At 36.3% G+C, this 12437-nt stretch overlaps 1 protein-coding gene across 1 annotated transcript; it reads right to left on the reverse strand.

The window, feature by feature from the left end:
• Window positions 1-507: 507 nt before the first annotated feature.
• On the reverse strand, window positions 508-12378 carry LOC103983471 (uncharacterized). Its single transcript, XM_018824788.2, has 12 exons — window positions 12149-12378; window positions 11096-11203; window positions 10809-10943; window positions 9184-9918; window positions 6907-7228; window positions 5104-6773; window positions 4937-5022; window positions 4627-4845; window positions 2819-2944; window positions 2088-2441; window positions 1580-1695; window positions 508-1202 (listed from the first exon to the last, which is right to left on the reverse strand). The coding sequence occupies exons 1-12, from the start codon at window positions 12254-12256 to the stop codon at window positions 1075-1077; spliced, it is 4107 nt and encodes a 1368-aa protein (XP_018680333.2). The 5' UTR covers window positions 12257-12378; the 3' UTR covers window positions 508-1074.
• Window positions 12379-12437: the final 59 nt, after the last annotated feature.

Genomic DNA, 12437 nt, shown 5'->3' on the forward strand with positions numbered 1-12437 from the left:
GCATTTGACTGTATAGAACAGCATGAAGTATGTTACCCCAAGTAGCCTAGAAAAAAATTCATCACCTTACCTGGTGCACCTGATTGTGGTGAATCATCCGATTGAAGTCGACAAAATTCTTGATTGGTGTTGCTGATCCATGTTGAGAACCACCTAAACTGGTAGCAAAAATCTGATCCCAATGGAAAAGATGTAAATCAGTGGAGTTGATTATTAGACAATAAAATAGAGCTGTTGAAATCTAATGTTCGTAGAACATAACTGGATACATCAGTTGGCACCAAGACAAAGATCATCAGGTACACCACGGAAGTGTGCTCATGCTTCATGGTTTTGATGGTCAAAGCACAAGCAACTTTATGATATTTGAACTACAAGGCATGTCAGATTCTGTTAGAGAACTTGAACAGGAACCAAGCTCTGGAGCTGCTATTTTAATTTCATCAGCCAGTTATTGCATGCATTTATGATATTTGAAACAAATGCAGTAGAGTACGCTCGATTTCTCTGCAGCATGGCAAAACCTTCATGTAGATCCCTGGAGCCTTGTACACTCCAGAGGGCAGTCTAATTTACAATGCATTAGACATGGAGATGGGCAGTAAACAGTAAACCTTAGGAGCAAAAGACGACGGGAAGATATGACATTCCCATAATGGTTTTTTTTTCCTTCAGATCAAAATGATGCTATGTACACAGTAAATGTAACGTCCCAGGTGAAACGTTGTGACTACTGAGAGAAGGCCCTTCGGCTGTATCCTTTAGTAGTCTACAGGTAGGGAAGCACGAACCATGGACCATGCCACGGGCCCTCGGAATCACAAGATCAAGTTTCTAAAACTTGAATTGTGGTAGATGTTGTGGATTTGTGGATCTCATGTTTGAAGCAGTGACTGGCACCCGGACAGTAGTACCGTAGGTAAAGATAGCCATCAATGCATGTTGAAAAGATCATGGATCTACTGATTGACAAGCATGTCAAGCCCTCATGTTATGCAAATGAAAGTTCCTCTTGAATTATTTTGAGCCATAAAGCCGGCAGAGTGCATCACTCTTCCAGACTGAAGGATGTCTTCAGATGACTAAATCTTGAACCTTCATCACTTGTGGTTGTTTAAAAATCAGTAACCTGCATTTGTCATCAGCTACCGCCAGTACACCAGATTTGGATTCGATTGACGCACACAAGATGCTTCCCATTGCTGTGGTCGGGATAATAGTAGAGTTAGATTCAAGGTAATGTACTAAACTGAAGGATGTAGTGCAAAATTGAGCAAGACTCACGTTACTTGAAGATATAACCACCAGGTGCGTGGTTCAAAATGGAAACCAAAAGTTAACTAGGATGTAAAACAATAATTTTATTCAAATGCTTTAAAGTTGTGCTTCCGAAGATGCATCTCAAAATGAAATATCCGTTAAGTGATTTGATAACCATTAAAAAAAGGTATCGGGAAGAATTATGAGCATAAAGATTTAATCGATAACATACAGAAAAGATCTCAATAGAATTTGAGAAAAATGCAGATTATTGTAGGTTTGTATTAAGTAGCAATAAACATGAACATATCCGACTTACATTTTAGAGAGATCAAGTTGGCCAACTTCTTCCCTGTAGATAATTCCCACTTGTACACAAGACCATCATATGTGCCAATAATCCCATAATCAGCAGAGGCAACAGCAGAAGAAGCTCTGTGATAATAACAGACTGTTATTAGATGTGCTCAGCAAATACTATACCACATCTCCTAGAAGAACTATATTACTTTATAACTTTTGTAGCATTTGACAAATCATGATTTCAAAGAAATAGTATATTAAGTTTGAAGATAGGAATGAATTCCTAGAAGATTATTTTCTACACAAACAAATATTTCATTCCTATCTTCAAACTAAATATACTCTATCTTGAAAAAATTTAGAGTATAAAATTACATTGGCAGCTCACATGTGATGAAAAAATCTATGGTCGAACTTTCACAATTGATGAAGATCTGCCATTTTTTCTGATAATGATAAATATTACATTGCATCCTGCAGTAACTATTGAGAAATTAGATTAATATGCTGGATATTGGAATTACCTAGGATCCAACACACTCCCCATGATTACCATATTTTTCAGTAAAAGAGCGAGTCTCCACCATCTGTCCGGATGTCTGTTTGGTTCCTTCAACTGATAAGCCACTTGATCTTCTAAATCTGAAGCAGCAGAAACTAGTATCCAAACGGCTATATCTTGTCTCAATGGCAATGGATTTGCAGCATGTTCGGTAACCCAATCATTTGCCTTCAGTATCTCTTGCATGTGCTCCATCTCCTGAGCAGCTGAAAAAATTGTCTCGTCTTTAAAGCCGAAGATACCAATTGGAAGCATCTGAAATATCAAATTGCCTGGGGATGAAAACATAGCCAGGAGAGCACGCTTTGAGATGTCCCTGGAGGAAACCAGATATTCAGCCATAATATTAGGCAAATTGAGTTACAGATCAAACTTTGGCAAAAAAAGGACTTCTTTGACAAAACTAGCAGGAAAAAAGAGACAATAAAGTTGCAGAGCACAAGATACAAATCAAGCTAGCACAGCAACTCCTATAAACAAATGAAGGGAATGTCATGATTGACCAATTAGACATATAAAATACCAAGCACAAAAATACTCACAAGCCCACAATACTAAAAGATCTATCATCAGAAACAACTATAGTTGAAAACTAGGCATAGAAGAAAGCCATAATTACTGACAAGACTGACATAGTTCAAGAAATTAAAAACTTTTAACATGTGATATTGTGATGCAAGTTACGGAACCTACCATAAGCCAAATCCACCAGTGCCGTTATGACCAACAATAATGGAGTCACTCTTTGCTACCATTTTCAGCTCTATTGCTGGTGTAAAGTGATCAAAACTAGGTAGCACGAACTCCTCAAAAGCTCCACTGCAGGTAAATCAATGACAATATGATGATCACATATCACAATTCACAAAACAATAATAACGAGTAGTTTATATCAAACTACTAGTTTATCAACTGAGAAATTTGCACATTCTACAGGAAAATGTTAATTTGCAATGCAAAATAACTGAAGGCAATACCTGACTTCATGCACAAGATCTGTATATGTAAGAGTCAAGAACTAACAAGCCAAAAATATCTAAGATTAAAAGAATGATAATTAAATTGAAAGGTAGTATTAAATAGTAACTAATCTAACATCAAATGAGTTTCTGTACTGCATAGAATTTACTTTTTAAATTACCTAGTGAAGCTTTAGGTGAGTAATCTTGGTATGTTAGGATAAGCATATCCACAAAACAGGGACTATAGTCAGTCATCTGCTTGACGAACAAGTGGTTCTCCCTCTGAAAGTTCAAGACTATCACTTTTCCTTGATCATCACACCAAGCTTGCTCAATGTCTCTTTGGTTAGGATTCAGCATTAAATCATGGATTGTTGATGTCAAGTTGAGAACTAATTGTAGAAGAATAATAACCATTTTATGGTGAATCTTATAAACCAGAAAACACAACACAAGGACTATGCTTGGAGATAATACTTCTGATCTCCTGGACCAATTTGGAAATGATCCAAGCCCTGATGACTTTAGTGTTGAGTTTATAGAATTATTGGGACATTTAAGGGAAAACATTACGGCCAAGAGGTACAAGGTCATCTATGCATTTAATGCGGAATGGAACAGAACTAAGACTCGTCTTGTTCCCAAAAGAGATAATCCTAGCGTGTCACAAACTATAGACTCATTGCTGTCTGCACTGTGGTCTATAAGATTCTCATCACAGAAGAATGCAAACTTTGATCCATTTATCATTTCTTCTGAGCATTCTTGATTCTGTGGCTGGAGGAACATTCAAAACAGTTTCCGAAATGCCCAGGAAATTACTTACAATATTAATACTTCTTAATTCCATTAAGAGTTTCATAATGACAAAGGAAGAATGAAAAAAGCCGATGGTAATCTCTTGGAAGGTTCTCAAGGCTCTAAGAATTCAAATGAAATTGAACTTGAATTTTGTTAAATGAATTTTAGAATGCTAGTGCTTCTTATAGTGTTACTGCTAATAGGTTTAATTCTAGGTCATCCTATGTTTCTCCATGTCTCTTAATATGGTGAGAGAGACTTTGGAACTAAGTTTCCTAATTCCTACCTTCACTTTTGACTAGAAAACCAAATTTAAACCTTCTTCCTATTTCCCACATCCTATGATGCTCAGACAGGAAAGCTTATTAAAGAGTATAGATTTTGACCATCAAACCATAAATGAACATACATGGGGAACGGATGCAAAGGAAGAGAGGGCAAAAGGCAAGAGGTAACTGCCATCTTTACGACCACCATGAACTACCTCCCTGCTTCACCTACATAAACAATAAAAAAGACATGCACACATGGACATAACCCACCAAGAAAACAAAGAATAAGGAAGGAAGAATTAGATTTGTTAACCAAATCTTCAAATATGGTGATCGGTGACTACCATGAGTCATGAAAACATACTGAAGCATTTCCAAAAAATCAGCATGTTGGAACTATACTCGCGTATTCTAAAAAGACAAGTGGAGGGAATATTTTAAAAAATTATCATTAAAGAATGTATACCTCCACTTGCAGTTCATCAGCCAGACATGCAATGTCCCACTCGCTTCAGCAGCTATTAGATAATTAGGTTCACAAACTAAAATGCAGGACACTCTCTCTGTTGTCATCAATTTGGCCAATGGTAAGACATACCCAAAGTTTACTTGTCCAACTCGTACAGCATTTTCTTCATGACAATCAGATTCGCATGTTGGGCATGAGCAGTTGATATTTCGTTCACTGCACATATTCAGGATTGATTAGAATGATTATGCAATCAAAATTCATCATCCAATAGACATAACTATCAAATGCAGGTGACTTTTACAACCTGCAAAGAGGTACTTTGATACTACTAAGAAAAACAAGGGACTGGCTGTCAGGCATGAACTGTAACCCAGATGTATCAAATGCTGTCTACAAGAAGAAGACACAAATTAAGTCAATTTCATTGAGGGAATGTTACACAAGCACATAATCTTCTGATGGATAATTTACCCTTTTAATTGAAGGTCCTGTAAGGAGATGCAGCAGCAGTGGTGTATACCCAATAAAAGATGGGCAGTTTCCTCCCTGATCTTTAAGAGAAATTGTGTATATGAAAAGGTTTCTTTCATTGCTTTCTTGAAGGCCACAAGTCACAGAAATTTGTAAAGTATTTTCCTTTGAGCTTAAGAATATAGACAGGACTGGTTCTGGGTGCATATAACAACCTGCAAGCTCAAAAGGTCCACCCAACTCTTTATTTGATTCAAATGAACAACCATCCAGCTGACTATTCTGTTTGTGTTGTTTATCAAAAAAAATATTACTTTCTTCATCTACGGTCACCCTCATGGTTGGATTTTTAACTGAAAAAGTTAAATCTTCAAGAACATCTCTGCTTTCATTATGCACATCTTTTACGCACTCCTGATATGGTGGTAGCCAAAGATGGGTGGATGATTGAAGCTTATTCATAAAATCTGTGGTCCTCTCAGCACATAATGTAGAAGGATCACCAACTTTAGAGCTTTTTATGTTGGCATTGACATATGTATCCAAATCATGGGCTTGAGAAACCAGCCTCAAATTTGATTTACTACTTATCTTCCTGGTTTTTGTACTTTCTGCCATTTCTGATGTCCTTGGAGTCAAGTATGTCTCAGTGGCATCATCATCCATATAATTTCTGCATATTATACTTTCTGAAAGAACATTGCATTTGCCAGAAAAATGAGATGGATTCAAAAGCTTCCCTATATTGAAACTGGAAGGTTGCTGCCCTTCAGTTGAAAGTATTATGTTTGGCATATGAAAGAAAGAAGCAGAATCTCCCTTCAAGTTAACCACTGACTCACTGTTACCTAATGGAAATGTATGAGCAGCACTTATTTGGTCCCTAAGCTTACAATCTTTATGGTCAGTAATATTGTGAATTTCAGACTCAACCAGCTTATCCGAGGATGAACTTTCGAGTTCTTTGTTTGGGATCTCATTGATATGAGAAGATTCTTTTATAACCATCATGGAAGTTCTTCTCTCCCCCAAGTTAGACTCAGAATTTACAGCAGAAGGACATTGCTCAAGACATTCAATTTTACCTTTTGCAGGTATGACCATTTCTTCTAGGACATCTTCTCCATTTCCAGTATTTAGATTCTGAAAATCATCATGCTTATTGAAACCAGGATTCAAGTATTGCAACTCATGATCAACACAAGCACCTAAACTGCAGGAAGCATCTGAAATATTTTCTTTCCGGACAAAGAGATCATCATTAAGTGCTTCTTCCAAACAGTGTTCAAGAGAATCAGTTAACAAGTACTCACCCTTCTCAGTTTCCTTAGGCATCATAACTACTTTATTAGAATCAGAAGGAACTTGTACCTTCTCTGCTTCAGCAATAACAGGTTTTGCAGTGATAATTTTTTCTCTGGTTATATCAGAAGCTGTACAGTCAATTCCATAAGCCATAGTTGAATGTTTCTTTATATGGACAGTGCAATCATTCTCAAAGCTATCTGGAATCATATGCTCTGCATCATCCAAATATATTCTTCTATCAAATTGTTCCATTTTTTTCATCTGGTATTGACAATTAACACCTGACACCAATATTGGGTCGCTCAATCTCTCAGTAAAATTTTCTTCTGTACCACTCAAAAGCATGCCAGCTTCAAACTCTCCTGAAAAATAAGAACCAGAGTGTAACAGAAAACAACTTTTTTCTGTCAATTGGGAGATCGTATTACAGAGAAATGCTTTCTCAACACTGAACAAAGCAAAATATTATTGACCCATCTAATTAAGTATGAATACCTTGAAGTATGTTGCCATTGAAGTGCTCACTTCCTACTTTATCTTGATCATCCTTTACTTCCTGACTCCAACAACGTGTCTTCCCTTTCACACAAGTCTTCTCAAGAAGAGGAACAGCTCGAGGAAGCAGAAAAGTCATCATAGACTTTGCCAGTTCCTGGTCTGCTAAGTTCAAACTAGGATTTGAGGAACCTGATGATGAGACAGCTTCTGGAAGTGAATCTTTAATAAGTTCTTTTAAAGTAGCATCATCTGATGATGAGACTACTTTTTCTGATGGAAGTTCCAATTGCCTCAGTCTACCATTTGATGATATATCAAGCTGTAAGAATTTTCTGTTCAGGTCAATGAACGATGGAAGATACATTCTGTATATAACAAGAATACATATGTTTAAGATCCACAGGCAGCACTAGATAAAAGTAAAGGATAATATTGTATACAAAATGTCAATAAATTATGAAGCAACCATTAAAGACATAAAATCATATTTGATCAAATAATTCATTATATGTGAGCTTCAAAAGGACCATTGCTTGCTGGATCCATAAAAGGATAAAAAGAAAGTATGTGACTACATATTCTATCTATGACGCTACATGAATAAAATAATAAATGTAAAAGAATTAACATTTTTCTCTTCAGTTGAGGTATTAGAAAATTTTAATCCTGATAACCAATAAGTTTATGTATGCCTTTATGCACACATAAATACATAAATGAATACATGTATATACAAACTTGTGTAGTAGTTGTTAAATACTAATGACAATTGGAAAAATTAACTAACTTATATTCATTTTATGTAGAGATGAATTTCAAAACTGATATCGAATGTGCTATGCATGCACGTCTAGATATCAATAGATTAATCTAGACTTCAAAAACCATTGACCAATATCCACACCTAAGACAGCAAATTCAACATCCACCAACAAACAAAAGTTCAGATAGAAGTTCAGGAATGCTTATAAGGATTTGCATTTTGAGCCACCAAATTCAGCATGGACTGACAAGTAGCATAATGATTGTAGAGCAAAGAGATGAGTTTTCAAGCTTGATAAGTCAATCCTGCAGTCTGCCAATAGCCAAAACAAGTTGTATTTTCATACCAGAATAGAATAACAACCAAGATTCCAATAAAGTTTTCTGTATCAGTTCATCCAAGAAATTGAGCTCCATCGTGAAGTCAAGGATACCCATAGTAATGACAATGGACTAAAGTTCCTAAAAGTCAACATCTGATATCTAATGTGTCCATAATGCTAATGAACAAGGGATTAGAAACTTTTAAGGAAAGCAAAAATCTCATCTATTGCTTCATTGTATATAAATATTTTAATAAGGAAATCTGTTTACTTAAGAATTCCAACAACAACAACAAAACCATAAGTCCCAACTATTTGAGGTCGATTACATGAATCTTTTGCTACCATTAAAATCTTTAAAAAGTTATATGTTTAGTTGAGTTTATGATATTTAAATCTTTATTTATAACTTCTATTAAAGTATTTTTAGGTTTTCTTTTACCTCTACTCATACTACTAACATTAATCATTTCAATTCTTTTGACCATTGCATCTGAAGGCCTCCTAAACACATGATCATATCGTCTCAAACGATTTTCTCTCATCTTCTCCTCTATAGAAGCAATATCTAATTGTTTACGAATAAAAATATTTCTTTGTTTATCTTTCCTAGTAACTCCACATATACATCTCAATATAATTGTCTCGACAACATAAACTTTTTGTATATGTTGTTTCTTAGTTGTCCAACACTCAGATCTATAAAACATTATTGGTTTCACAATTGTCTTATACTTAAGAATTTCATGCAAAACAAATATAAATTATCTTAAACTACAACAAGTGGCCATATATGTATTACAATCTATAACAAAAGGAGAATTTTCAATGCAACATGTAAAAACAATATTCCCAGAGCAGCTGTGCTAAATACTCTATAATTTGGGTCTTTAACAAGCCTATTAATAGAAATCAATAATTTGTTCTTCCATGCCTTTTCGTTCCCACCAATCATCTCAAGTAAATCGAAAGTTGGTCAACAATGGGCAAACAATATCTATCCTGATCACCAAAACAAGTGATTATTTGTGGTTTTACCATATCACTTGTGCAACACTTTTCATATACAAAAGTACTAACAGATACATTTGCAAAAGTTAATAAAAACTGAAAATGAAAAACTTCAAAATTCATGAGCACAACAAGAATCATGACAAATTAGTGACTTCACGATCTAATAGTATGTTACCACGTTATTGTCAGCATCACAAATATTGTCCACGTAAGTCAGATGAGGATCTCGACTTGTAAATTTGGTCTCCCTGACAAATATAACATGTTTTTCAATAGAATTATCAGGATCTTCCATTTCCTGCAGAAGCTCATCTCTGGCAGGCAAGAAATGACAATTTCCCCCAACAGCAGACGCTTGCCCTAACAAAATGTCAAGATCTCCTCCATCTCTATTCTTATTTTTACTGTCACTTCTACAATCTGTACTAGCTTGACAGCAAGTCTCATTACTTAAAGCAAAAGTGTTACAGTTTGTTGAGTAACCAAGATGACTTTGAGATACCTGAAGTTGAGAAGTCTGAAGTCTTGATGAGGGCATATTGTTTTCTTTGACAAACTTTCTTTTTCTAATTTCAGCATGAGAGCAAATCTCATTAAGTTGTTCTGGATTTCCAGCTCCAGAATCACTTGGTGCATATTGGCATCGAATCCTTTTAGCTCTGACTGCATTTCTATTGATTCTACTACAATTTTTGTTCATTGTACACCTTTTTCTTGCAGTCCGACATTTTCTTGAGTATACAAGCATATCACTACAATCAAGAGAGTCCTGAATGTGCATCTTATCATCCAATCTAAGAGCTTCATTGCCAACCGGAGGGGATAAATAATCTGGTTCTGTAACTCCATATACATTGGCCAAAAGCTCACGAAGCAGTCGCTGAACAAATGGATTTCTGAATCCAAAAAGCTGTATTATGCCATAAAAAGGAAAAAACACATTAAGCAAAAGAAAGATGCAAGTGTTTGTTCTAGTTCCGTGAATATAGTACTTTATGGTGTATGAAAGTTCATATGGTGAAAGATTTAATTTAATAATTTAGACTCCAGGTACACTCCTTTGCTGGTGATGTAAAGCAGTTTACAGAAAAAAAGTCAAACGAACACTGCCAGAAATTTAAAAAATGACATAGAAGTGGGAATAAAATGAAGGGTTGGATTGGACAAATGTCAAGTTTCCCACAGGCCTTAAAAAGAGAATTGAATTAGTTTGCTAACACTACAACTGAATTAGTTCACAAATTCCAGTGGTACTCAATAACTTTCAGGGCATGTATAGTTTCATTAATAGAAAGGTGGATTCCAATTTGGTTTCAAAAATAAAAACAAAGTTTAGCAGAAAATGAATTTTCTCTTCACTATGCCAGTGGTAGGCAATCTAATCTTACATACCATACCAAATCATCATCTTTGGATGTGAGACAGACTGCAGTAGTGTTACAAATATAATAGAAGTTCAACAAGAATTTCAGCTCCAAAATCATATGCTAATAAGTGATGTATTTAAATCAATTGTGTTAAGAATGACAAATTCTTCAAAACTCATACTTCAACAAAAACTCAGTTGGTTGATAAGATGAAACCAACAACCAATAAACTTTTTATATGGGGGAAAGGTATAATTTGACAAGCTCTGACCTTGAGATACAAGGGCAGCAGGACTACTAACAGAGGGTACTTATCTCAGCATGGTTAGAGTCAAACAAATTAATCCCCATAAATCTACATATCATGCAGATCATTTTCAAGGAAACAAAAGTTTGCTCACCTAATATGAAAATCAGGTTTGTAGAAACATACCTCAACCCCATCAATCTTAGAAGAAAACCTCTTTCCATTCCGGTTTTTCACCCTGGGACCATTCGTCTTTTGCAAATTTTCCCATGCAATATCGGGTGTATGCCCAGTTGATGAGTCTCCATCAGTTGATGCGACCTGCAGATTCTATGTAGTTATCACCTTGAAGCTGATCCAGAATTGAACGACCACAAATACAGTTGGCATCGACAATAGGCAAACAAGGGAGAGGGGCACACTTAAATGAACAGACTAGAAAGTGTGGGCAAGGAAGGGGACTTGTAACAGACCACAAATAGAGGGCCTTTAACACCTTCATGAATTTCCATCTGGTACATGTTTCCACCATGAGTTCGGACAGCATGATATCCAACTGGGTAAGGATATCTATCTTTACCCTGTCAATATTAACAACAATCACAAATATGTAAGCACGATATCAATCCCAGGTAAACCACATATACTAAAAGCAAAAGGATGCATTAATTCAGCTAACTACATAACTGCAGAAAGCAGACAATATCACACAAAAATTGGCTACAAAATTTACTTCCATTGCGATGTTACCACATAAACTCTATTAAGAACAGCATTAGTAGCACCAGACAAGACAATTAGAATTAACTCGGCCTGGCATAATACACCTACATACACCCATAAATAAACATATATCTCATGAAAATCTTACTTATCTATCGCGAGTTGCATGAGAACTCTACTAATAGATACTATTTCAGGGCTTCATCTTTTAAACATATGTACTCTGGGTTCAACTTGCAGAGAAGAGCATCTAATATTTATGGAAAGGACAAGTATCTCAATCAGAAGTTGGCATGCATCAATTCAAATCCAACCATAGCAAACATCTTGTGTGGAATGCATGCTCATAACAATATTTTCTGACTTCCAATTTTCACAGTATGCACTCTCTGCTACATTCTACATTGCATGGCCCTAATCAACTTAGATTTCTTGATTCTTTTACCACTTTGTTGGTCCATGAACAGTCAAATTCACAGCATGAGTTCCCTGATTAATATGTGTTGGTCAATCATGAGCACTTCCACAACTCGATCTAATGGGCGATAACCTTCGCAGCACCCAAGATTCTCACCTAATTAAACTCGAGAAATCAAGTCTTCATAGCATGACGGTCGTTTTTTTTCCTTAGAAAATATTTGCCACCAAATGCAGGGACGAGTCTTCGATTAGCCACTCGCATAGCTGCTCTGCCACAGAGTTTTGGGACATCACGCGCGCAGGATCATGGCCCAGCACAAAGGAATCTAAATAACCTACAGTGTTCGAGACTTTTGAGTGCGAGAGGGAAAGAGAGATCGAACCCTAGAGGCGCTCCAGTACTTCTTGTCCCACGGTCCACGGTAGAGGGCGCCGATGGAGGTGATTTCGAGGTCGTCCCGATCACCACCGCGAGAGTTTCCGTCCTCCATCCACGGATCGGCGAGAGGGTTGCAGCAGCGCAAATCTACTCAAACAACGACGCCGGAGGCGGCCATCCTCTTTTGCACTAATCCATCAATTGGGTGGGAAACATGAAACATATTCTAGCGATGTCGATTCGCAACTTGAGTCATATGGGCTTTCTCCGGAGTTTACGTCCCAGAAAACAGC

Source organism: Musa acuminata, chromosome BXJ1-4 (genome assembly GCF_036884655.1).
Source record: "Musa acuminata AAA Group cultivar baxijiao chromosome BXJ1-4, Cavendish_Baxijiao_AAA, whole genome shotgun sequence".
Classification (NCBI taxonomy): Eukaryota; Viridiplantae; Streptophyta; class Magnoliopsida; order Zingiberales; family Musaceae; genus Musa; species Musa acuminata.

What these genes read in the sequence shown, in the direction of transcription:
- LOC103983471 (XM_018824788.2), bottom strand. Translation starts at nt 12,256, where the DNA reads ATGGAGGACGGAAACTCTCGCGGTGGTGATCGGGACGACCTCGAAATC. An exon ending in ACTGGTGGATTTGGCTTATG is followed by an intron (nt 2,442 to 2,818) that starts GTAGGTTCCGTA and finishes GGTTTCCTCCAG; the next exon opens with GGACATCTCAAAGCGTGCTC. An exon ending in CAACTTGATCTCTCTAAAAT is followed by an intron (nt 1,203 to 1,579) that starts GTAAGTCGGATA and finishes TCCCGACCACAG; the next exon opens with CAATGGGAAGCATCTTGTGT.